The sequence below is a fragment of the Oncorhynchus masou genome, chromosome 5, assembly GCF_036934945.1.
Source record: "Oncorhynchus masou masou isolate Uvic2021 chromosome 5, UVic_Omas_1.1, whole genome shotgun sequence".
NCBI classification, from domain to species: Eukaryota; Metazoa; Chordata; class Actinopteri; order Salmoniformes; family Salmonidae; genus Oncorhynchus; species Oncorhynchus masou.
This window is the reverse complement of record NC_088216.1, coordinates 49,188,415-49,215,370: the sequence shown is the minus strand read 5'-3', so window position 1 is coordinate 49,215,370 and position 26,956 is coordinate 49,188,415. Positions and strand designations below refer to the sequence as shown.

The 26,956-nt window shown below is 43.3% G+C and overlaps 1 protein-coding gene across 1 annotated transcript; it reads right to left on the bottom strand.

Annotated features, from left to right (window-relative positions):
- Window positions 1-8,624: 8,624 nt before the first annotated feature.
- Window positions 8,625-26,217, bottom strand: LOC135527105 (probable G-protein coupled receptor). The gene is made up of 3 exons (XM_064955753.1): window positions 25,867-26,217; window positions 10,806-10,966; window positions 8,625-10,516 (listed from the first exon to the last, which is right to left on the bottom strand). Exons 1-3 carry the CDS (start codon window positions 26,106-26,108, stop codon window positions 9,615-9,617), a joined length of 1,305 nt encoding a protein of 434 aa, XP_064811825.1. The 5' UTR covers window positions 26,109-26,217; the 3' UTR covers window positions 8,625-9,614.
- Window positions 26,218-26,956: the final 739 nt, after the last annotated feature.

The window sequence follows — 26,956 nt, the reverse complement described above, 5'->3', positions numbered from 1 at the left end:
AAGTTTCATCTTGGTTTTGCCTGTAGCATCAGTTCTGTGGCACTCACAGATAATATCTTTGCAGTTTTGGAAACGTCAGAGTGTTTTCTTTCCAAAGCTGTCAATTATATGCATAGTTGAGCATCTTTTCGTGACAAAATATCTTGTTTAAAACGGGAACGTTTTTTTATCCAAAAATGAAATACTGCCCCTAGAGTTCAAAGAGGTTAAAGCAAGGAGAGATCCATGGACTTTCTCTTCATTGCCTGCAAATTGACACAGCTACAGTGACTAATCGTAGCTAGTAAGCTAACGCTATACCAGCCCATAACGTCAGCTTGCTAACGTTAGATGCTCTGGCAGTCCCAAGTTCATCAGGTGGTTTGAAAATCGTTCTGGAAAGCTACGATAACTAACTAAGCTGCAGAGTAACCTTAAGGAATAAATGAGCAAGCTAAATTCCCCCAATGCCTAATTTAGCTATCTAACTTTGTTAGCTCGCTAACTAACGTAAGCCAGCTAGCTAGCTAGGTAATTCGACACCGTCAAAAAAATGAACAGTTTACTGAATACATCATTTTTTTTGTATAAGTTGTTGTACCCGTTAGCAGTCTGGTGATCTCAACTTAACTCTGCAGGCAGCTGCCAGCTGAGCTCAGCAGCAGCAGGCCGGGGGAGGGGTGACAGGGGTTGGAGTGTGACGCAATGACGGGCAGTCAAAAGCAGCTGGCTGGCTATGCATTTGTTATTTTCTTTCAGATGAACTGTTATGAAAAATATGCATTATTGATTTAAATGAATAGTACCTAATGTAAAATATCAGATGGAGGCATATTATGCATACTCAAAAGCATATTATACATATGCGACTCGCAAGGCCAGTGGCCCCCTGACCACCCCTTGGCAGCGCCACTGCCTACTGGACAGTTGATATAGCTATGCATCTGGTCTCTCATCCAGGGTTTTAAATAAAGCCCTGCTTAGCTTTTCTCACTGACTACTACCAATGTGCTATCACGACAAATATTATGTTCCTCGGGGTACACATCACGGACAAACTGAAGTGGTCCACACACACAGACAGCGTGGTGAAGAAGGCGCAGCAGCGCCTCTTCAACCTCAGGAGGCTGAAGAAATTTTTGCTTGTCACCAAAAGCACTCACACACTTTTACAGATGCACAATCGAGAGCATCCTGTCAGGCTGTATCACCGCCTGGTACGGAAACTGCTCCGCCCACAACCGTAAGGCTCTCCAGAGGGTAGTGAGGTCTGCACAACGCATCACCTGGGGCAAACTACCTGCCCTCCAGGACACCTACACCACCCGATGTCACAGGAAGGCCATAAAGACCATCAAGGACAACATCCACCCAAGCCACAGCCTGTTCACCCCGCTATCATCCAGAAGGCGAGGTCAGTGCAGGTGCATCAAAGCAGGGACCGAGAGACTGAAAAACAGCTTCTGTCTCAAGGCCATCAGACTGTTAAACAGCCATCACTAACATTGAGTGGCTGCTGCCAACGTACTGACTCAACTCTTACTAATCTCATATGCATATACTGTACTCTATACCATCTACTGCATCTTGCCATCTTTATGAAATACATGTATCACTAGTCACTTTAAACAATGCCACTTTTATATGTTTACATACCCTACATTACTCATCTCATATGTATATACTGTACTCTATCAAATCAAATCAAATTTATTTATATAGCCCTTCGTACATCAGCTGATATCTCAAAGTGCTGTACAGAAACCCAGCCTAAAACCCCAAACAGCAAGCAATGCAGGTGTAGAAGCACGGTGGCTAGGAAAAACTCCCTAGAAAAGCCAAAACCTAGGAAGAAACCTAGAGAGGAACCAGGCTATGTGGGGTGGCCAGTCCTCTTCTGGCTGTGCCGGGTAGAGATTATAACAGAACATGGCCAAGATGTTCAAATGTTCATAAATGACCAGCATGGTCGAATAATAATAAGGCAGAACAGTTGAAACTGGAGCAGCAGCACGGCCAGGTGGACTGGGGACAGCAAGGAGTCATCATGTCAAGTAGTCCTGGGGCATGGTCCTAGGGCTCAGGTCAGTTGAAACTGGAGCAGCAGCACGGCCAGGTGGACTGGGGACAGCAAGGAGTCATCATGTCAGGTAGTCCTGGGGCATGGTCCTAGGGCTCAGGTCCTCCGAGAGAGAGAAGGAGAGAATTAGAGAACGCACACTTAGATTCACACAGGACACCGAATTGGACAGGAGAAGTACTCCAGATATAACAAACTGACCCCAGCCCCCGACACATAAACTACTGCAGCATAAATACTGGAGGCTGAGACAGGAGGGGTCAGGAGACACTGTGGCCCCACCCGAGGACACCCCGGACAGGGCCAAACAGGAAGGATATAACCCCACCCACTTTGCCAAAGCACAGCCCCCACACCACTGGAGGGATATCTTCAACCACCAACTTACCATCCTGAGACAAAGCTGAGTATAGCCCCAAAGATCTCCGCCACGGCACAACCCAAGGGGGGGGCGCCAACCCAGACAGGATGACCACATCAGTGAATCAACCCACTCAGGTGACGCACCCCCTCCAGGGACGGCATGAGAGAGCCCCAGCAAGCCAGTGACTCAGCCCCTGTAATAGGGTTAGAGGCAGAGAATCCCAGTGGAAAGAGGGGAACCGGCCAGGCAGAGACAGCAAGGGTGGTTCGTTGCTCCAGAGCCTTTCCGTTCACCTTCCCACTCCTGGGCCAGACTACACTCAATCATATGACCCACTGAAGAGATGAGTCTTCAGTAAAGACTTAAAGGTTGAGACCGAGTTTGCGTCTCTGACATGGGTAGGCAGACCGTTCCATAAAAATGGAGCTCTATAGGAGAAAGCCCTGCCTCCAGCTGTTTGCTTAGAAATTCTAGGGACAATTAGGAGGCCTGCGTCTTGTGACCGTAGCGTACGTGTAGGTATGTACGGCAGGACCAAATCAGAGAGATAGGTAGGAGCAAGCCCATGCAATGCTTTATAGGTTAGCAGTAAAACCTTGAAATCAGCCCTTGCTTTGACAGGAAGCCAGTGTAGGGAGGCTAGCACTGGAGTAATATGATCAAATTTTTTGGTTCTAGTCAGGATTCTAGCAGCCGTATTTAGCACTAACTGAAGTTTATTTAGTGCTTTATCCGGTAGCCGGAAAGTAGAGCATTGCAGTAGTCTAACCTAGAAGTGACAAAAGCATGGATTAATTTTTCTGCATCATTTTTGGACAGAAAGTTTCTGATTTTTGCAATGTTACGTAGATGGAAAAAAGCTGTCCTTGAAATGGTCTTGATATGTTCTTCAAAGAGAGATCAGGGTCCAGAGTAACGCCGAGGTCCTTCACAGTTTTATTTGAGATGACTGTACAACCATTAAGATTAATTGTCAGATTCAACAGAAGATCTCTTTGTTTCTTGGGACCTAGAACAAGCATCTCTGTTTTATCCGAGTTTAAAAGTAGAAAGTTTGCTGCCATCCACTTCCTTATGTCTGAAACACATGCTTCTAGCGAGGACAATTTTGGGGCTTCACCATGTTTCATTGAAATGTACAGCTGTGTATCATCCGCATAGCAGTGAAAGTTAACATTATGTTTTCGAATAACATACCATATACTGCATCTTACCTATGCCGTTCTGTACCATCACTCATTCATATATATGTACATATTCTTCATCCCTTTACACTTGTGTGTATAAGGTAGTTGTTGTGGAATTGTTAGCTTAGATTACTCGTTGGTCATTACTGCATTGTCGGAACTAGAAGCACAAGCATTTCGCTACACTCGCATTAACATCTGCTAACCATGTGTATGTGACAAATAAAATTTGATTTGATTTGTTGAGAAATCTGAAAGAAGATTCACTGCTACTATCAAAGTCATTCCTCCTCCTCCTCTTCTCTCCTCCGTCTTCCTCCTCTCCTCCTCCTGTCCCCCTCTCTCCTCTTCCTGTCCTCCTCTCAATTCCTCCTCCTCTTCCCCCCCTACCCCTCCTCCAGTCCACCTCTCCTCCTCCTTCTCATCTCCTCCTCCTCCCGCTTCTTCTGCTTTCCCCTTACTTCTCCTGATCCCGCTCCTCCTTCCAGCGGACTTATTGTTTTCAACATGTCACATTGTATATTTCAATGACATCAGACAGTGCTACGTAAGTGCTTTGAAATGTGTATGTCCCATGTACATGAGACCTTAGAAGGCATACCTTAAAGGTCTCTTTTATGTTTTTATATAATACATGCAACATTTCTATTATGCCTAAATGTTAACCACCCATATAATTGAGATATTACGGAATCTTCTATGAATCTTGTTAAGTGTATTTGCTGCCATATGTATTACATACAAGTAACAGGTAGAACATACCCAAATTCTTCTATGTCTTTTCCATTTTGGGAAACCATTTTGAAATGTATTGTGTCCTTCATCCATCATCTTTCATTTGAACAACTCTCCTCCAATGGCCAATTTGGTTGAAAAGGATGGATGAGAAGATTTTGGTTCAGCTGTGCAGTGGTTGTTTTTGGTATATGATAAATCCATTGTGTTGACAATATATGGTGAAGTCAACAATTACACAAGCTCTTACATATCAAATCAACATGTAAACAATAAACCTCAAAATCATATGAAAATATGTTAAGCTCAGCTTAGAAATCGGGAATCAAATCTTCTCTCTGTCCATAACTTCAACTTTGTGCATGGTCCATAATACGACTCTAATTTAAGTATTTTGATCTACTTCGGCTTATGTAAATTCCAGATAGACAGGGATAATATGAGATGCAAATTGGTGTCGGTTGAACAGTAAGGCAATCGTTTGTTTTAATGTGTGTGTGCATGTGCGTATAGATGTAGAGAGTGTGTGTGTATAAAGGGAACTAATCCTAGGCTTAATACGAGTTGTGTCTTATTTTATGCCAGCACACTGTAATCCTAAAATGGAGCATTACTCCCTCTGTGTGAGTACACATATGTGTGCATGCACAGAGCTTGCTTGGGTCCAGAGACCGAGCTTGCTGGTGTCCAGTGGTGAGTTTGCATCCTGAATACCATGCCTATCATTGTCAATTCTGGATACTCCATTTCTGTAAATGTTCTCCTGCAGAGGTGATAGTCATTTCAATATATTTGCACACCAAACAGCAGAGCACCATCATCTGGCGCTGTGTTATCACGGTTTTAAGACAATATTTGGCCCTCGGGGCGGCAGGTAGCCTAATGGTTAGAGCATTGGGCCAGTAACCAAATGGTTGCTAGATCAAATCCCTGAGCTGACAAAGTAAACATCTGTTGTTCTGATCCTGAAAAAGGCAGTTAACCCACTGTTCCTATGTCTTCAATGTAAATAAGAATGTATTCCTAACTGACTTGCCTAGTTAAATAAAGTTTAAATAAAACATTTAGCCTCAATAAAAAATACTCTGACCTTGTTTTTGTCTGTGTGTTCAGCAGGTGTGTGTGTGTATGAATCTGTTTAGGATGCATTTCCTCTGTCTGGCTGTCACAAGCGAAAGTCTTGCCCTAAATTCCCTCCAAACACCCAAGATGCTCCAACTTCCTGTCTTTCCTGGGAATTCCCATGGCAACCCAGCCAGCCTGCATGAGTGGGCATAGCTGGACCAGGAACTGGAGCTCATTCATATACAGTGTATCTAGCTATTCCACTAATCTGTTTATTTATCTATTTGTTTATCTATCTGTTCACAGATTCCCCTTTTTGTTCGAATCTGGGCCATGGGGACACGAAAGGCTTTTAAAAATGTAGTTCAGAATGTTCTTTCTGTGTTGATCATCCATGTCTGTCTCTATCCCATAATGTTATCCCTTAAATCAAATCTCTCCCTGTGCTTTGTGGGAGTTATAGGGGAATGTCATTATTTCCCCTAAATTAACACCTTAACTTGAACTGTAAACAGTTTTGTACTTGCATTGCATAAAACACAATGGAGGCTGTACTATCCTTTCATTGTATGTCAGTCGATAATTTATATACAACGTCTATGAATAAACATAATGGAACTAGTAATATGTAATATAAGTAATTTGTCTTTATTAATCTGTGGGTGTATAGAGAGCAATAGTAATGGCTTTTCCAACTCTTCAATGGCTCATTGGTCAAAGCCTATGGTGAAATTAATGTTTTTTGTTGGGGGTGGGGGGTTGGGGGGTTGGATAAACAACAAAAATAAGTTCTGTGGTAAACACAGGCTTAGGATATCTTATATACTTTTTTTTCATCAGCTACCGTCCCTTTTTAAAAAAGCATTTATGTAATCAAAACAAGCACATACATGCTTCATAATTCATAGAAGTCATGTAACTGGCTGATATTATCTCATAGAATAAAACGTATAAGATGTCCTAAGCCAGTATTAAACCTCATTCATTTCCCCATAGGCTTTGACCAACGAGCCATGGCTAACTCAGCTGGCGAGCTCTACACACGTGAAACAGGTGTTAGAGATGACCACTTGAGAGCTGTTAGCTGTTAAGCAATGGATTTTTTAAAATAAATATATGAAGTAAAGTACTTGCTTTTTAGAACAACATAATCATCATTTCTTGCAAACAGCTCCTTCAGAAGTGTATTTGCAGAGTTAAAGCAAAAACAACTAGTCCATGTAGAAAGAAATCCCCTTTGATAGGGCAGTCTCTACCATCACATGTAAAAGGTAGCCTTTTGAATGCAAGCAACTTATGATAACATACACTGAGTATGCAACTATTAGGAACACCTTCCATGACATAGACTGACCAGGTGAATCCGGGTGAAAGCTAAGATCCCGTGTTGATGTCACTTATTCAATCCACTTCAGTCAGTATAGATAAATGGGATGAGACAGGTTAAATAAGTATTTTTAAGCCTTGAGACAATTGGGGCATGGAGTGTGTATGTGTGCCACTCAGAGGGTGAATGGATAGGACAAAAGACTGGAGTGCCTTTGAACGGGGTATTGTAGTAGGTGCCAGGCGCACCGGCTTGAGTGTGTCAAGAACTGCAACGCTGTTGGGTTTTTCATACTCAACAGTTTCCTGTGTGTATCAACTATGGTCCACCACCCAAAGGACATCCAGCCAACTTGACCCAACTGTGGGATGCATTGGCGTCTTTGTCACCTTGTTGAGTCCATGCCCCGAAGAATTGAGGCTGTTCAGAGAGCAAAAATGGGCGCAACTCAATATTTGGAGGGTGTTTCTAATGTTTTGTAAGGAACAAACTGTACATAGTTAAGAATATTGCAATTTATCTTCAACTGAGAACCAAATAGTTAAATTATCACATTTGATATTGTGTAATAGAAATAACTCACCTGTTACACTTAGAGAGTGTTGAATGTTCACCATATTGAACATGGAATAAATAATAAATAATCAAAGTTGTTCAGACAGTGGATGTATAGTACAGTGTAGATAACATTATTCAAGTATTCATTTGTATTGTCTCTCAACTCAAACATTGTACTTGTGGTAGTAGAATATACTAGTAGTAATACAGGTGATTGGAATGGTTGGTAGTAGAATTAGTCCCACAATTTGTGGTAGTTGTAGCAAGAAAGAACAAATAATAATTGAGACAACTGTATCTTTCAGGACTTAATGCACTTGAGGTATATGCTGGACTCATCTCGGAATGCAACAACACAATAAACTCAATCAAATGAATCAAATGGAAACATCAAAAGAAACACACTACTTGTAATCCCTTCAAGTGCTGTCTCTGTGTGTTTCTGTTATCCAATCGGTAGTTACAGTCCAGTCGCTGCAACTCCCGTACGGAGGGTCAAGAGCCGTGCGTCCTCCGAAACACAACCCAGCCAAGCCACACTGCTTCATGACAGAACGCCTGCTTAACGCAGAAGCCAGCCACACCAATGTGTCTGAAGAAACACCGTACACCTGGCACCCATGTCAGCATGCATTGCATCGCCTGGTCACGGCCAGCTGCGACAGAGCCTAGACTCGAACCAGGTTCTCTAGTTGCACAGCCAGCACTGTGATGCAGTGCCTTCGACCTCTGCACCACTCAGGAGGCCTGTCTCTGTGTGTTATAAGGGCAGTGTGTAGGGGGCCGTACGGTTGCTCCACTGGACTGACATTGATGTGGTCTCCCACAGGGCACAGATGTCAGTACAACATCTAGTTTTGACTTACATTTGAGTTAAGTTGTCAACTAATGTGAATTCAATGTGAAATTAACCAAAAATGCCACCCTGTCATTCATTGGACCAATCAGTTTTCCATGTTGATTCAACGTCATCACATTTAATATTTTGGTTGAAATGACGTGGAAAGAACGGTCATTGTCAGGCATAACAATAGGAGTGTCAAGACAGCACAAACAGATCTGGGACTGAGGCCTCATTTCCCACTGTAACTTAAGCATTAGGACGATCATATCAGATGTATCGTTATTTACGAACCAACTTTTTAATTGCGTGTCCTAAACAATCACGTTAAGATAATGTTCGCTAAGGGCGTTGTTAGACCACGTGCCGATAGTGATGGGATCCAAAGAAAAGCAGCGCTGCTCTCGGAATCAGCTTTCTCCATTTAAATCATATCTTAACATGAGAACTATTCCACAATACTGAAAACAGATCAGCTACTAGAGAGATATTACCACCCATGGCTGTAAATAAGCTATTGAGGCAGCTTATTATGCTTACCCAATAATAATGCACTGAATCACAGATTGGGCACATCATTGTACAAATGTTGTCACACATCATGAAACACATTGAGGCAAAATATAACTAAATTGATCCCACTGGGCACACACTGATTGAATCAATGTTGTTTCCACGTAATTTAAAATAAATTATGTTGAACCATCTGTGCCCAGTGGGATTGAACATGAAATTATTTCAATATGATTGAAATAGGCTATATGGGCCGTTATAGGCTATGGATCTTTTAATACAGTCATCTCGGTTTTCATTTGAAGCACCATTTTATCCTTCGCTTGTTTGTGAAATGTGTTAATACTTTGGTAACTTTGTATCTGTAGTCAACTTCGTTCTGAAGTTATTGTCCGTCACAATCAGACAGACAGACAGACAGCCTAAACATCTTGATCTTCTATGAATAAAGTGACGTGGAAGGGCAAAAAGCATCCAACGATGCACTTTGGCTCCTCTACAAGTGGTCTGGATCCCTCGTAGATGTGCAAGTTTTTACTGATGAAGGCTCTGGGAAAACCTTCGCTGCTAATGATACATCGCAAGAAGGTTCTTAGCGATGACGGCTCTGGGAAAGTACGCCCAGGCTAATTTTGCTGCTCTAGGTCAGCGATCCTGGGGAAGTTTGCACTGCCATTGCAGTAGTCAACTACAGTAGGTGCCAGTGGCATACGTATCTAAGATTATTGTTGATTAACTGAAATCCTCAGGTATCTGCCCTGGTATCCTGAACCCAGCAGTCGGCCCAGTCTTGTCCAGGCTGTTTCTGCTTCTAGTATTCCTGTGGTGCAGCCATTACCGAAGTCAATAAGTTTCCAGTGGCCCGATATAAAGGTGTTTTAACAGTTTTAACTCGGCAGTCAGGTGCTTGTGTCCATACAGTAACAGTATATCACTGGGGTCCAGGTTAGTATATCAGGGGCGTTTTAATTGAACTCCTCCGGTATCTGTCCAGGTATCCTGAAGTCAGCTGTCTGCTGCGCTGTCTGGTCCAGGGTGTTCCTGGGGCTGGATGTGCAGGTGAAGCTGGCTCTGGTCTCCACCGTACAGCTGGTTCTCTGGAGGAACTGCAGGAAGTTCTCATGGGCCGAGCCCTCGTGGCCGCTGGACAGGGCCAGCTGGGTGGAGTAGCAGCGCCACAGCTTAGACAGCTCCTCCCTGATCTGGCGGTTCAGCAGCCCATAAAAGAATGGGTTGGCGGTAAAGGAGGAGTACGCTAGCCAGGTGACGGCCTCCTCTAGGTCAGGTGGGACCTTGGGCGGGTTGTTGATAGTCAGGTGCAGGTGGAAGGCGAAGTAAGGCAACCAGCAGAGCAGGAACTGGCCCACAATGACCACCAGGGTGAAGGCGGCCTTGCCCCCACCAAAGGGCCTTTTTTGGTGGAGCCTCCTGGGGGCGTTGCGGGTGGTGATGATAGTGGTCTGGCTGCTGATGGAACCTGAGCGGTGTTTAAGATGACTGGCCGTCCAGGACGGTAACGGTCCATGCTGTCTAGCCGCCATGCGGGCCACTTTATAGACGTTACAGTACACAGCAAAGATGACTGCAGCAGGCAGGCAGAAACAGGCCAATGTGAAGAGGACAGAGAAGGCCCGGCGGTGGCCGCTGTGGCTCCAGTGGAGAGAGCAGTGGGCGGCGCTGATGGAGCTCAGGCTGCCGTAGCTGGGCCAGCCGAACACAGTGGCCAGCCCCAGGAGGGCTGAGGCTACCCAGACCAGGACCATGACGGCTGTGGCCAGCTTCAGGGTCATCTTTACCTCGTAGCGCATGGGGTGGACAATGTAGTAGTAACGCTCCACGCTGATGGCCGTGATGGTGAAGATGGAGGCTGTAATTTATATCAAATCAAACGTTATAATTCGCTACACACAGTACAACAATCAAATGAAAGTGATAAAAAGAAACAGAAGACAAAAAATGAGAGATTATTATTTGAACGTAAAAAACACAAATCTAAATCAAACAATTGATTGCTTAAAGTCATCAGAAATGGTACCCCATCCACTGTATAGTGCACTACTTTTGACCAAAGTCCTGGTGAGTCGTAGTGCACTATATACAGAATAGTGTGCCATTTAGGATGCAGCCCTAAATTGTGTCTGTCCCTTGTACTTTACCTGCGATGAGGAACACGTTGAGGAAGACGTACATCTGGCACTCCAGCACTGTGAACACCACGCTGGCGAAGTACGGCGAGCTGGACACAATTCCCAGGGGCATGAGCAGCACGGCACACAGCAGGTCCACCGCACACAGGTGGCACACAAAGGCAAACTTCCTGAATTGAATGATTTTAACTTTATTAATCCCCAGAGAAGAAGCAATATACACCCTAAGTCCCGCTCAGGTAAATTATCAGCATTATCATCATACTGCGGGCCCGTAACAAGTAAACATCATTGATTCTTGTTTTAATCCATGCCCTCAATCAAAGCATCGGCCCCATGGTACAGTTCTAGACAATCTTGTATCTATGCCAATTCAAGTTAGCCCTATGGTATTTTCAAATAAGGGGTCACCAACTAAGCATAGTCCGAGGCATAGGCCTAATGGTTCTGTTCCAGGCAATCTGGTATCTATTACAATTCAAGCCAACCCCATTGGTATTTTCTAGTAAGGGGTTACCTGTTGAACATGGCATGTTTGTAATAGAAATCCCGCAGCACCCTATCCACTGGACTGATTCATGTCAATGCCAGAAGTTTGATTTATAAAATGTATTTGATTGTAACTCTGGCTTCTCAAACATTCTGGTTATAACTGAATCTTTGCTTCTCAAACATTCTGGTTATAACTGAATCTTGGCTCTGATGTGTATCTGACAGTGTATTGGACAGGTTATAACATTTTTAGATCTGATAGAGTTGGCAGAGAAGGGGTGTCGCCGTATACATACAGAGCAATTCAAATGTGTCTGTATCCATCACCACCTCTGTTCCTAAGCATTTTGAATGTCTAGTCCTAAATGTGGAACTCTGACATTCTTGGAAATGTATTGCTCTTCCTCTGCCTCCATATGTGCCCTTAACAAATTGTCTGACCTGCTGTCTAACTGTCCAACTGTTTAATCTGAATTACACATAGTGATTGACCTTAATCTAGATTGGTTGATGCCAGTATGTGATGGGCTGAAATATATTTGTATTGTGCTAAATCTAACTGAGCTAAAACAACTCACAACGTCTTTAAATACCTAGAAAAATTGACTCAATTCGATATTATTCTAACAAATGCCCCTCATTAATTGACAGCAAATGGGATATTTGCCAATGAGTATACAATTTAAATCTCGCTCACGCATTACTACAAAGATACATTTTAGTAATTTCAATGAGCTACATTTGTTTTGTTTGAGATGGGGTTGAGTGACAGAGGGGTAGTGTCAACTATCAATGACTTGGATCAGGCCCTTCATTTTTGTATTACTCTGTTTAACAATGTTGCAGATGAATGTGTGCCGTCCAGAAAACTAAGGGTAAAAAACGATGTAATCTTTGGTTTACTCATGAATTGTCTGAGGAATAACAGGAAGGAAATGTAGCTTGGGCTAAGACTAGACAGACTGATTCTGTCTGATTGGCAGTCCTTCAGACATGTCAGAAATACGTGTCTATCCCTGGTAAAAAAAAGAAAAAAAAGAAAGCTCAATCAACAAATTTCTTGAATTGTGTATCAGAGAGTGGTGGTAATCCAGGCAATTTCAGAAAAGTGGTCAAATCTTTGAAAAAAAAACACCACCTCCTCGTTGCCCCAGCAGGTTTTGACAGCCTCTGGTCCCATTCTAAACAAAATTACAATTTGTGATGATTTTCATAATAACCATTCTGCTTCAACTGGCCACGCGTTTAAAATGATAATCTAATCCCATAGAGGGAGTCATTTAGTCACCTCAGACTCACATACTTTATTTTCATTTCAACCCTTTGATGTCTATGATGTACTAAGTGCTTTGCTAATGATGGATGTTAAAAAAAAACATTGGGTCTGATTCACTTAATCTCTTCTTGCTGCCCCACATATTGCAAAACCACTGACATAAAGGAGGAGATCCTTCTAACTACTGTCCAATTTCCAAAATATATTGCCTTTCCAAAGTTTTAGAATCCCTGAATAATTTTTAGCTCATAACTCTTTTAAATTCTCACTCTATTCTTAACGTGCACCAATACGGTTTTAGACCTGGACAAGGCACAGTTACAGCTGCTACACTTGTTTTAGATGATGTGGTAAATTGCATTGGATCAAAACATTTATTGTGCAGTCTTATTTATCGACCTTTCCCTTGCCTTCGATACCCTTTCCCAGGCCTTCGATACCCTTTCCCAGGCCTTCGATACCCTTTCCCAGGCCTTCGATACCCTTTCCCAGGCCTTCGATACCCTTTCCCAGGCCTTCGATACCCTTTCCCAGTCTTTCAATACCCTTTCCCAGGCCTTCGATACCCTTTCCCAGGCCTTCGATACCCTTTCCCAGGCCTTCGATAACCTTTCCCAGGCCTCCGATACCCTTTCCCAGGTCTTCGATACCCTTTCCCAGGCCTTCGATACCCTTTCCCAGGCCTTCGATACCCTTTCCCAGGCCTTCAATACCCTTTCCCAGGTCTTCGATACCCTTTCCCAGGCCTTCGATACCCTTTCCCAGGCCTTCGATACCCTTTCCCAGGCCTTCAATACCCTTTCCCAGGCCTTCGATAACCTTTCCCAGGCCTCCGATACCCTTTCCCAGACCTTCGATAACCTTTCCCAGGCCTTCGATAACCTTTCCCAGGCCTCCGATACCCTTTCCCAGGCCTTCGATACCCTTTCCCAGGCCTTCAATACCCTTTCCCAGGCCTTCGATAACCTTTCCCAGGCCTCCGATACCCTTTCCCAGGCCTTCGATAACCTTTCCCAGGCCTTCGATAACCTTTCCCAGGCCTCCGATACCCTTTCCCAGGCCTTCGATAACCTTTCCCAGGCCTTCGATACCCTTTCCCAGGCCTTCGATACCCTTTCCCAGGTCTTTGATACCCTTTCCCAGGCCTTCGATATCTATTCTGACATTTCACATTGTTAAAATAAATTGGTGATCCTAACTAACCTGAGACAGGGAAGTTTCAACACTATGTGTGGATAAAAAAAGGCACATCATCAAAACCTCATCCAAACTGTAAAGTATGGTGGAGGGAGCATCATTGTTTGGGGCTGCTTTGCTGCCTCAGGGCCTGGACAGCTTGCAATCATCGACGGAAAAATTAATTCCCAGGTTTATCAAGACATATTGCAGAAGAATGTAAGGCTATCTGTCCGCCAACTGAAGCTCAACATAAGTTAGGCGATGCAACAGGACAAAAAACAGAAGTAAATCAACAGAATGACTTCAACATTCGAAAATATGCATTCTGGATTGGCCCAGTCAGTCCTGACCTCAACCCGATTGAGATGCTGTGGCCTGACCTCAAGAGAACGGTTCACACCAGACATCCCAAGAATATTGTGGAACAAAACAGTTTTGAAAAAAGGATGGTCCAAAATTCCTCCTAACCGGTTGTGCAGGTCTGTTCAGCAACTATAGAAAATGTTTGGTTGAAGTTATTGCTGCCAAAGGAGGGTCAACCTGTTATTAAATCCAAGGGTTCACATACTTTTTCTCTCCTTCACTGCAGCCGAGGTGAGTAAAACATTTAAACGTGTTAACCCTCGCAAGGCTGCAGGCCCAGACGGCATCCCCAGCCGCGCCACCAGAGCATGCACAGACCAGCTGGCTGGTGTGTTTACGGACATATTCAATCAATCCCTATCCCAGTCTGCTGTTTCCACATGCTTCAAGAGGGCCACCATTGTTCCTGTTCCCAAGAAAGCTAAGGTAACTGAGCAAAACGACTACCGCCCCGTAGCACTCACTTCCGTCATCATGAAGTGCTTTGAGAGACTAGTCAAGGACCATATCACCTCCACCCTACCTGACACCCTAGACCCACTCCAATTTGCTTACCGCCCAAATAGGTCCACAGGTGGTGAGGGTAGGCAACAACATCTCCACCCCGCTGATCCTCAACACTGGGGCCCCACAAGGGTGCGTTCTGAGCCCTCTCCTGTACTCCCTGTTCACCGACGACTGCGTGGCCACACACGCCTCCAATTCAATCATCAAGTTTGCGGACGACACAACAGTGGTAGGCTTGATTACCAACAACGACGAGACGGCCTACAGGGAGGAGGTGAGGGCCCTCGGAGTGTGGTGTCAGGAAAATAACCTCACACTCAACGTAAACAAAACTAAGGAGATGATTGTGGACATCAGGAAACAGCAGAGGGAACACCCCCCTATCCACAACGATGGAACAGTAGTGGAGAGGGTAGTAAGTTTTAAGTTCCTCGGCATACACATCACAGACAAACTGAATTGGTCCACCCACACAGACAGCATCGTGAAGAAGGCGCAGCAGCGCCTCTTCAACCTCAGGAAGCTGAAGAAATTTGGCTTGTCACCAAAAGCACTCACAAACTTCTACAGATGCACAATCGAGAGCATCCTGGCGGGCTGTATCACCGCCTGGTACGGCAACTGCTCCGCCCACAACCCGTAAGGCTCTCCAGAGGGTAGTGAGGTCTGCACAACGCATCACCGGGGGCAAACTACCTGCCCTCCAGGACACCTACACCACCCGATGTTATAGGAAGGCCATAAAGATCATCAAGGACAACAACCACCCGAGCTACTGCCTGTTCACCCCGCTATCATCCAGAAGGTGAGGTCAGTACAGGTGCATCAAAGCTGGGGCCGAGAGACTGAAAAACAGCTTCTATCTCAAGGCCATCAGACTGTTAAACAGCCACCACTAACATTGAGTGGCTGCTGCCAACACACTGACTCAACTCCTGCCACTTTAATAATGGGAATTGATGGGAAATTATGTAAAATATATCACTAGCCACTTTAAACAATGCTACCTAATATAATGTTTACATACCCTACATTATTCATCTCATATGTATACGTATATACTGTATATATCATCTACTGCATCGTTATGTAATACATGTATCACTAGCCACTTTAACTATGCCACTTTGTTTACATACTCATTTCATATTTCATATGTACAGTGCCTTGCGAATGTATTCGGCCCCCTTGAACTTTGCAACCTTTTGCCACATTTCAGGCTTCAAACATAAAGATATAAAACTATATTTTTTTGTGAAGAATCAACAACAAGTGGGACACAATCATGAAGTGGAACGACATTTATTGGATATTTCAAACTTTTTTAACAAATCAAAAACTGAAAATTTGGGCGTGCAAAATTATTCAGCCCCCTTAAGTTAATACTTTATAGCTCGACCTTTTGCTGCAATTACAGCTGTAAGTCGCTTGGGGTATGTCTCTATCAGTTTTGCACATCGAGAGACTGAAATCTTTTCCCATTCCTCCTTGCAAAACAGCTCGAGCTCAGTGAGGTTGGATGGAGAGCATTTGTGAACAGCAGTTTTCAGTTCTTTCCACAGATTCTCGATTGGATTCAGGTCTGGACTTTGACTTGGCCATTCTAACACATGGATATGTTTATTTTTGAACCATTCCATTGTAGATTTTGCTTTATGTTTTGGATCATTGTCTTGTTGGAAGACAAATCTCCGTCCCAGTCTCAGGTCTTTTGCAGACTCCATCAGGTTTTCTTCCAGAATGGTCCTGTATTTGGCTCCATCCATCTTCCCATCAATTTTAACAATCTTCCCTGTCCATGCTGAAGAAAAGCAGGCCCAAACCATGATGCTGCCACCACCATGTTTGACAGTGGGGATGTGGTGTTCAGGGTGATGAGCTGTGTTGCTTTTACGCCAAACATAACGTTTTGCATTGTTGCCAAAAAGTTCGATTTTGCTTTCATCTGACCAGAGCACCTTCTCCCACATGTTTGGTGTGTCTCCCAGGTGGCTTGTGGCAAACTTTAAACGACACTTTTTATGGATATCTTTAAGAAATGGCTTTCTTCTTGCCACTCTTCCATAAAGGCCAGATTTGTGCAATATACGACTGATTGTTGTCCTATGGACAGAGTCTGCCACCTCAGCTGTAGATCTCTGCAGTTCATCCAGAGTGATCATGGGCCTCTTGGCTGCATCTCTGATCAGTCTTCTCCTTGTATGAGCTGAAAGTTTAGAGGGACGGCCAGGTCTTGGTAGATTTGCAGTGGTCTGATACTCCTTCCATTTCAATATTATCGCTTGCACAGTGCTCCTTGGGATGTTTAAAGCTTGGGAAATTTTTTGTATCCAGATCCGGTTTTAAACATCTTCACAACAGTATCTCGGACCTGCCTGGTGTGTTCCTTGTTCTTCATGATGCTCTCTGCGCTTTTAACGGACCTCTGAGACTATCACAGTGCAGGTGCATTTATACGGAGACTTGATTACACACAGGTGAATTGTATTTATCATTAGTCATTTAGGTCAACATTGGATCATTCAGAGATCCTCACTGAACTTCTGGAGAGAGTTTGCTGCACTGAAAGTAAAGGGGCTGAATAATTTTGCACGCCCAAATTTTCAGTTTTTGATTTGTTAAAAAAGTTTGAAATATCCAATAAATGTCGTTCCAATTCATGATTGTGTCCCACTTGTTGTTGATTCTTCACAAAAAATACAGTTTTATATCTTTATGTTTGAAGCCTGAAATGTGGCAAAAGGTTGCAAAGTTCAAGGGGGCCGAATACTTTCGCAAGGCACTGTATATACTGTTCTCGATACCATCTACTGTATCTTGCCTGTGCTGCTCTGTACCATCACTCATTCATATATCTTTATGTACATACTCATTTCCCCTTACACTTGTGTGTATAAGACAGTAGTTTTGGAATTGTTAGTTAGATTACTTGTTGTTTATTACTGCATTGTCGGAACTAGAAGCACAAGCATTTCGCTACACTTGTATTAACATCTGCTAACCATGTGTATGTGACAATTAAAATTTGATTTGATTTGATTTAAAAAAGTGTTTTAACAAATAAAAATATTTTTAATATTTGAGATTCTTCAAAGTAGCCACACTTTACCTTGATGACAGCTTTGCACAATCTTAGTATTCTCTCAACCAGCTTCACCTGGAATGCTGTTCCAACAATCTTTAAGGACTTCCCACAAATACTGAGCATTTGTTGGCTGCTTTTCCTTCACTCTGCGGTTCAACTCATCTCAAACCATCTCATTTTGGTTGAGGTCAGGGGATTGTGGAGGCCAGGTCATCTGATGCAGCACTCCATCACTCTCCTTCTTGTTCAAAAAGTCCTTACACAGCCTGAGGGTGTTTTGGGTCATTGTCCTGTTGAAAAACAAATGATAGTCCCACTAAGCGCAAAACAGATGGGATGGTGTTTCCCTGTAGAATGCTGTGGTAGCCATGTTGGTTAAGTGTTCCTTGAATTCTAAATAAATCACTGACAGTGTCACCAGAAAATCACCCTCACACCATCACACCTCCTCCTCCATGCTTCACGGGGGGGAACCACACATGCAGAGATCATCCGTTCACCTACTCTGCGTCTCACAAAGACACAGTGATTGGAACGAAAAATCTAAAATTTGGACCAAAGGACAGATGTCCACCGGTCATCAGACCAAAGGACAGATTTCCACCGGTCCAATGTCCATTAATCGTGTTTCTTGGCCCAAGTTAGTCTCTTCTTCTTATTGGTGTCCTTTAGTAGTGGTTTCTTTGCAGCAATTCGACTATGAAGGCCTGATTCATGTTGTCTTCTCTGAACAGTTGATGCTGAGATGTGTCTATTACTTGAAATCTGTGAAGCATTTATTTGGGCTGCCATTTCTGAGGATGGTAACTCTAATGAATTTTTCCTCTGCAGCAGAATTAACACTGGGTCTTTCCTTCCTGTGGCAGTACTCATGAGAGTCAGTTTCATCATAGTGCTCGATGGTCTTTACGACTGCACTCAAAGACACTCAAAGTTCTTGAAATGTTCCGTATTTACTGACCTTCAAGTCTTAACCTCTCTAGGCTAGGGGGCGATATTTTCACATCTGGATGACAAGTGTTCCCAAAGTAAACTGCCTGCTACTCAGGCCCTGAAGCTAGGATATGCATATTAGTAGATTTGGATAGAAAACACTCTGAAGTGTCTATAACTGTTTGAAAGATGTCTGTGAGTATAACAGAAATGATTTGGCAGGTGAAATCCCGAGGACAAACCATCCAGAAATATTCTGTTTTGAGGTCACTCTCTTTTCAATGTTTTCTATGTGGATCTAGATTTCTAAGGTACTTGCTTGCAGTTCCTATCGCTTCCACTGGATGTCAACAGTCTTTAGAAATTGGTTGATGTTTTTCCTTTGACAAATGAAGAAGTAGGGCTAGTCAGAACGAGGGTCGAGTCTAGTGTACTGTTGTGTTTGGGGCACGCGACCTGAAAGCTTGCTCCACTTTGTTTTTATCCGCTATTGAACGCAGATTATCCCATCTTAAATTTTATTGATTATTCACGTTACACAATACCTATAGTTGTATTAGGAAAGTTGTTTGAAATGTTTGGACAAAGATTACAGGTAACTTATTAGGTATTTTGTAGTCATGTTGCGCGGGTTGGAACCAGTGTTTTTCTGGATCAAACGCGCCAAATAAATTGACATTTTGAAGATATAACAACAGAATTAATCAAACAAAACTACCATTTGTGATGTTTATGGGACATATTGGAGTGCCAACAGAAGAAGCTCTTCAAAGGTAATGCATGAATTATGTTGTTATTTCTGAGTTTTGTGTCGTGAAATATGATTGTCTGTGTTTGTTTGATGGGGTGCTGTCCTTAGATAATTGCATGGTTTGCTTTCGCCGTAAAGCTTTTTTGAAATCTGACACTGTGGCTCGTTTAACAAGAAGTTAAGCTTTATTTTGACATATTGCATGTGTATTTTCAAGATTGTATAATATATACAATCCTGTCGTTTGAATTTGGCACCCTGCACTTCACTGGATGTTGGCCAGGTGGAACGGTAGCATCCCATCTAGCCTAGAAAGGTTTAACTTGTGCTAATGTGATTAGGACATAGACATATCTGATATGGGCAGAAATCTTAAATTCTTGTTAATCTAACTGCACTGTCCAATTTACAGTAGCTATTACAATGAAATGATACCATGCCATTGTATAAGGAGACTGCACAGTTATGTACTTGAAAATGTATCAATAAACCAATTAGGCACATTTGGGCAGACGTGATACAACATTTTGAACTGTACGTGGTCTAAAACTTTGCACATACACTGGTTCAATTTGGTGTTCAAAATCTAAATTGTGCCTAAACTGTAATAATACATTGTAACCTTTCTCTGGCGTTTTAAAGATGATGGGCAGATTAGATCTTTTACCAGATCTAATGATTTATATTCTCCTACATTAATTTCACATTTCCACAAACTTCAAAGTATTTCCTTTCAAATGGTATCAAGAATATGCATATATTTGCTTCAGGTCCTGAGCTACAGGGAGTTATATTTGGGTATGCCATTTTAGGCAAAAATTTAAAAAATGGTCCGATCCTTGAGAGGTTTTTAACAGCCTGTTTAAATGTCAAACGTCAATTAGTGACAGACTCATTACTTCCAAGCAAAGTTCATTTTTTGTCTCCTTGTCCTCAGCTAAAGAAGGTTGTAGCACAGCCTCTGAATGTCGTAGAGACAAACCATATATATCCCATATGCATCCGAGTTGTGACTTTCCCCTGCATCTTACAGCTTGTTTTTAATGTAAAGCATTGCAGACTTAAGTGTTGTTTTTGATCGCTTTATACAATCAGGTCCATTAAACTTGTTTTCAAAATCTCAAGTTAACAAAGGGTAGGCCTATGCTTTTAGCCCTTTACATGAACAAAAGCCACAGTACCCTCACATACCTCCTCAATTCAAGCCCTGGTTTTAACTTAACACACCAAGCTCTTCACTGACACTGAGATATTTAAGGAGTGCATGATGACTGAAGGAATGACCAAATCTATGGATAGTATGGATAAATTTGGCTGACCAAATCTATGGATAGTAGACTATAATTTTGTCTGTCCAACAGGAAGGCCTACCTCTTATTTATTGAATAGGAAGAAATAGGCTACAACACAAAGCCCTCCTGTTGTTAGTAGCCTACATTAAAATTAAAATGAAGAATGTTCAAATTAATTAGGTGTTCTCAAATTAGCCTACTTTCAGCACCCATGTGCTGTCCATCGCCACGGCTGCCACTTCATAGTAATGTATGTATATTACTCGAATATGGGTTACTGTGAGGTCAATAAAAACTCTGATTAATTACTTAATTATGGGCAATGACACATTGTTTTTATTAAAATCAATTATAGCAATAGCAACCTTACCTCCGGTCCTCCTTCTCATTTTTACAGCTTAACAAGGTATCAGTAGGCCTAGACTGTGCGCACAGATATAGCATTTTTGGACAAATTGACTTGCCTCCTAAAGTGCCACCGTACAGAGCGCAGTCATTGGTTAGGCGGCACAAAGGGTTTACATCAGCAAGAGCAGGGCAGACTGGGGCTCATGATTGGGAACGCCTGTCCATTGCAGTGTGTGATGTATTGTAGTCTAGTTTTATATACACCATCCCAGCAGGGCAAAATCTATGAAATATAACTTTGCCATGTGCTTCTCCAAGCATGCTCTTCGTATAGCCTTGGCCTAAGCCCATTTTATAGGCCAGCCTTTCTCTAACCTTTTGTGCCAGGGACACCATAGAGGTGTCAAGGTGTTTTCAACAGCTAGTCTGTTGCAATATTTTGATTTTGTTGCAGCAAGAGAGGAGACACTGGTCTTACATAAGTAGGTAGAATGAAGGGGGTTTTATGTCTTCACTGCCATCTTGTAGAGTTGCGGGTATTCTCTGCTGCTGAACAGCCAGAACGTGGACAGACACATCTCATTAAAATGAGTGTGCAGGCCTTGGTCACAGGACAGCTCCAATAGTTTATCATCAAGAACTGGCGATAAGCTGTGGCATGCTGACTAGACCGGGCAAGCGTGTGAGTCATAGCTTGATATTGCTAGCGAGTTTGTCCTGCGATATAATGTATTTAATTTGATTTAACAAGGCAAGTCAGTTAAGAACAAATTCTTATTTGCAATGACGGCCTACCCTGTCCAAACCATGACGCTGGGCCAATTGTATACCGCCCTATGGAACTCCCAATCACATCCGGTTGCGACACAGCCTGGAATCGAACCAGGGTCTGTAGTGATGCCTCTAGCACTGAGATGCAGTGCCTTAGAGCGCTTGTTCACTTGGGAGCTCCATATAAACATTGGGTTGTTATTTTACCTGAAATGCACAAGATCCTTTTTTTCTGGATCTTTGTAGAATTTAGACCCAAAATCATGTGTTCTCTACTCCGCCAATTAATCTACAGATATCAGTCTTTTTCTTTCTTCTTCTTCTTCTTCTGTAGACTTTATATGGAGGTTGGCAACCAACTTTAAGTTGCATTACCACCTCCAACTAGACTGGAGTGTGGACCTCAGATCATCTTTCAATCCCCCATGTGGGTATATGGTCCTAAAAACCAATGATGAGATGGGAACTGTGGGACTTCCAGCTTGTCAAGTGTCTACATTTGTTTTGCAACGCTCATGCATGCAACACGGGCGGTGTGGTCAGCATGTCTCTTCAGTACTGGTGAACAGATTATGCATACACTGCTTTCCCGGGTGTGGATCAGATTGTGAGTGGAAGTAGTCCTCGAATTTGAGCAGAGTTTTGCTTAGATGTGTCCTCATCAATTTACCCATGTGATCCATATCCACATCACCCACGTCAGCCAGAGTTGAGAATAGGGGGAACACATAAAAATGCCTCTATACACTTGGTCTCTCCAGATGCCCAGTTTTTTCTTGAAATCAGCATTTTTTAAATTTGCTTGGGAAATGTCACTTGCGTGTTCCTGCATGGATAGGTTGAGCAGCTGTCTCGACGGTAGGCCTACAGATCCCGATACAATGGTCCCAATGTAATTCATGACCCCTTATGTACTCATTCAGAACATTGAATATTTCATCTGCAGTTGTATTTTGAGGCAACTCTTTGCAACAAGGAAATTATTCATACATGTAGCGAATATATACAAAAAGCGTGCATTTCAAATGTCAGTCGTCTCATCTAATTGGATTGCAAAGTGTGGGCTCTGTCTAAAACCTGCATGTGATTCAACATAATCTGCCACATCCTGGATTCTACGTGTGACAGTGTCATTGGAAAGTGGGATTACACTGATCTTTGTAGCAGCAGTTGGGTCTAAAACCTCTTGGCAAGGATCCACAACTGAGGGCATGACCATATTTTCAACTATAGTGAAAGGAGCCTGGAAAACGTTATGAGAGAGGAAATATGAAGCCTTCTGACATGCCCTGGCCATAGAGAGGCTTTTATTCTGTATTTTGGGTTGGACGTAACAGAACTACCCACCACCAAAGGACCAAGCAGCGTGGCCAGGAGGAGCAAGGATCCTGGGCCCGGGAGAAGAGTGAGGGGAGGACCTCACGGACATGGGGGGGGGGGGGGGGGGGAGGTTACACGGGGAGGGTGACAGAGTCAGGTTTCAGACCTGAGCCAGCTCCTGTGCTTACCATGGGGAGCGAGTGACCGGTCTGCACACCATGCCTATCCGGTTCTGCGCACCATGCCTTCAGTGCGCATCCACAGCCCGGTGCGCTCTGTGCAAGCTCCCCGCAGTGGTCGTGCAAGAGTGGGCATTCAGCCAGGACGGATTGTGCCGGCTCAGCGTTCCTGGACTCCGGTGCGTCTCTTCGGCCCAGGTTATCCTGCGCCAGCTCTACGCATAGTGTCCCCGTTTCGCCAACAAAGCCCAGTGCGGCCTGTTCCAGCTCCCCGCACTTGCTGGGCTAAGGGGGGTATCCAGCCAGGACAAGTTATGCCAGCTCTGCGCTCTAGACCTCCGGTGCGCCTCCACGGTCCAGTGTGTCCTGCGCTGGCTCTACGCACTATGCCTCCAGTGCGCCGTCATAGCCTAGTGTGTCCTGTGCCAGCTCTCCACACTCACCGAGCTAGAGTGGGTATCCAGCCAGGACGTGTTGTGGCAGCTCCACTCACTAGGCTGCCAGTATGTCTCCTCAGTCCAGTGAGACCTGTTCCGGCTCCACATTCGAAGCCTCCAGTGATGATCCATGGCCCGACGCCTCAAGTGATGATCCATGGCATGGAACCTGCAGTGAGGATCCATGGCACGAAGCCTCCAGCGTTGATCCGCAGTCCGGAGCCTCCAGAGACGGTCCCCAGTCGGGTGTGTGTGTGTGGGGGGGGTACTGTCACGCCCTGGCCATAGAGAGGCTTTCATTTTCTATTTTGGTTAGGCCAGGGTGTGACCAGGGTGGGCATTCTAGTTTCTTTATTTCTATGTTATCTATTTCTTTGTTTTTGGCCGAGTGTGGTTCCCAATCAGAGGCAGCTGTCTATCGTTGACTCTGATTGGGAATCATACTTAGGTAGCCTTTTCCCCACCTGTGTTTTGTGGGTAGTTGTTTTCTGTATAGTTTATTTGCCTTACAGAGCTGTTCGTTTTTTCACTTTGTTATTTTGTTCGAGTGTTTTGATCAATAAATATCAGGAACACTTATCACGCTGCGCTTTGGTCCATGCCTTCCGACGAGAGACGTAACACCTTCAGTAAACTCTCATTGTCTGTGAAATTATTTTGCTTGGTTGGACTTTTCTTTTTTTGTAAAAAGAAAAATCAGGTTCATGCTTGAGATGTGGATACTTTGTTTCTAAATGTCTGCAGATTTTCGATAACTTCATAGCATTGTTACTTAGGCAAGTCTGATATATCCCACAGACTAGTTTTGGCAGGCAGGTCTCATTTGAATAAAATCCAGAGAGAAAGAGAGCATGCAGGCTGCACAGCAGGGTTAGCTTGTGTGTGTGTGTGTGTGTGTGTGTGTGTGTGTGTGTGTGTGTGTGTGTGTGTGTGTGTGTGTGTGTGTGTGTGTGTGTGTGTGTGTGTGTGTGTGTGTGTGTGTGTGTGTGTGTGTGTGTGTGTGTGTGTGTGTGTTTTGTGTAGCTATACTTAGTCATGGTGACACAATTCGCTTACTGTGTCATGCATAGTTCAGCTCATTGGGCAAGTAGGTCTACGGCAAGTATTTATTTGAGTCAAATATGCTGCAGACCACAACAATACAAAATACATCATATTCAAGACAAATATGCTGCAGGCCTGCAAGCATTCCTCCACAGAACTGCGCTGGGGTTTAAGACTGGTTTAGGCTATATGGGCATCATTGGGCACACATGAAATGCTATAATAAGCAACTAACTCTCAAACCCTGAGCAATATGACATTTAATCTATTATGAAATTGAAAAAGCATGACCCTCCCCCTTTTTCCTCTGGGTAACTATTGTGTAAATTGTACCTCTCTCTGAGCCTATTTAATTAGCCTGGGGAGATGCACTTACTGTACTATAATGTTAAAATGAGGGGAAATCAAAAGTAGTTTTTTTTACACACCGTCACAATTTAAATTATATCACTGCCGATGTTTTGGCTTGGTGGCCCCAAAAATGATCTACAGTCATTTACGAAGTCGAATTAGGAACCACTTGGGCCACCCTATGGACTAGATGTCATCGCCATGCGTTTCTGGAGTATCATCAGGCATTACATGCATTTGAGCAAAGATACAAATGTATGTACATGTATTTGAAATACATTTTACGTGATGTTAATATATTGAAATGTATTTTTTTCTGTATGTGTTCATTAGAACAAATTGAACTTTAGCACTGATGTCTGGTGAAACAAGTACAAAATATATATATATATATATATATATATATATATATAAATCCCAGAAGATACAACTCAATTATTTAATAGTATACGCAATAGAAACAAGAAGATTGTGCATACATTATTGGTGCACTAGAAAGTCATAGGGGACCCATGTTCCTTTTATGATGCACAGTGTATCTGTTTTCATGCATTTATAATCTGGTGTAGCCTGCCAGCCAAAACAAGATGGCCACAATGGAAATAAGTTGCAAAACTGTTTTGTGTTATTCTTGTTGATTACGCATTGTATTCACTTATGTGTTATCCTTGATGATTATCAATTGTGGTTGAATTATGTTTTTAAATGGTCAAATAAATCATATCAAAAAGTACCAAAGTACCTGAGGTGCGGGGCTTTGACCACCACCACCAGCACGGCTGTGTTCGCCAGCAGCGCCACCACGTTCAGGGTCACCATGAAGAATATCCCTGTCAGGTCCTTGAAGCGTGTCTGGGAGTTGGGCAAGGTGCCCAGCTGTCTGCTAGGGGCTGAAGGGAGGGGCGCCCCCAGCACCCACCACAGGCTCTCATTGGCTGTCGTATCATTGAGGTCAGGGGTCAGGGGTGAACCAGAGTGTTCCATAGTTCACTATGAGAGTTCCAGAACATACATAAAAAGTGTTCCATTGGGCCTAGACTCCCCCATCTTTCACTGGTGTGGTGAGTCAGAGGATTCCTTCTGCTTAAGAGTCAAACGGTTAAACCTCATTTCCCTGTTGGAAGAAAAAGGAAGATATCATCAATGGACTGGTTGTGTTTTTGGGGATACTTCTGTATTGACAGTAAAACATCATCAGCCAAGTTCTGTAGACCAATGTGTATTTCACCTTGAAATACACATTGGCAAAAACAACACAAACACTGACATCATAATTCACCATTGCAAGAGAATGATGAGATTATCTCTGCATGCTAAGCCCTGTTCCGTTTTCATTATTGCAATGTCCCACTTAATACTCTCAAGGGATAATAACAACTATTTAACATTAAATCCACAACGGAAGTGACATTTTTCTATTGTTTAGGAATATAATTTGCCTTCATTTTGTAGACACTTCACTGTTGGCCTATCCCTTGTGTTCACAAATATCCATAGATTTAACCCCTCTGTGTTGATACTGCCCATTAGTTTCAACACAGTTGATTGACACAGGTGTCTACTACAATCGACCCTAAATCTATAGAAAAGGACATCTGTAACATTTCCCTTTGGATTGTGGGACCCCCCCACCCTCTCTCTCCGTAAGAGGATAGAAGGATAGGGACCTGATCAATAGGAATAATTCATGGAGGAAAGGACACTCTCCCTCTCTCTTTTCTCCTCCATCCTTCTATCATTCCCTAACCTTTTGAAATGGAAGATAATGAGCTTGCTTGTTTTAGCCATGCAGCTGTGGGGGACTGGCACTGTTGATTAGTATGTGCCCAGTG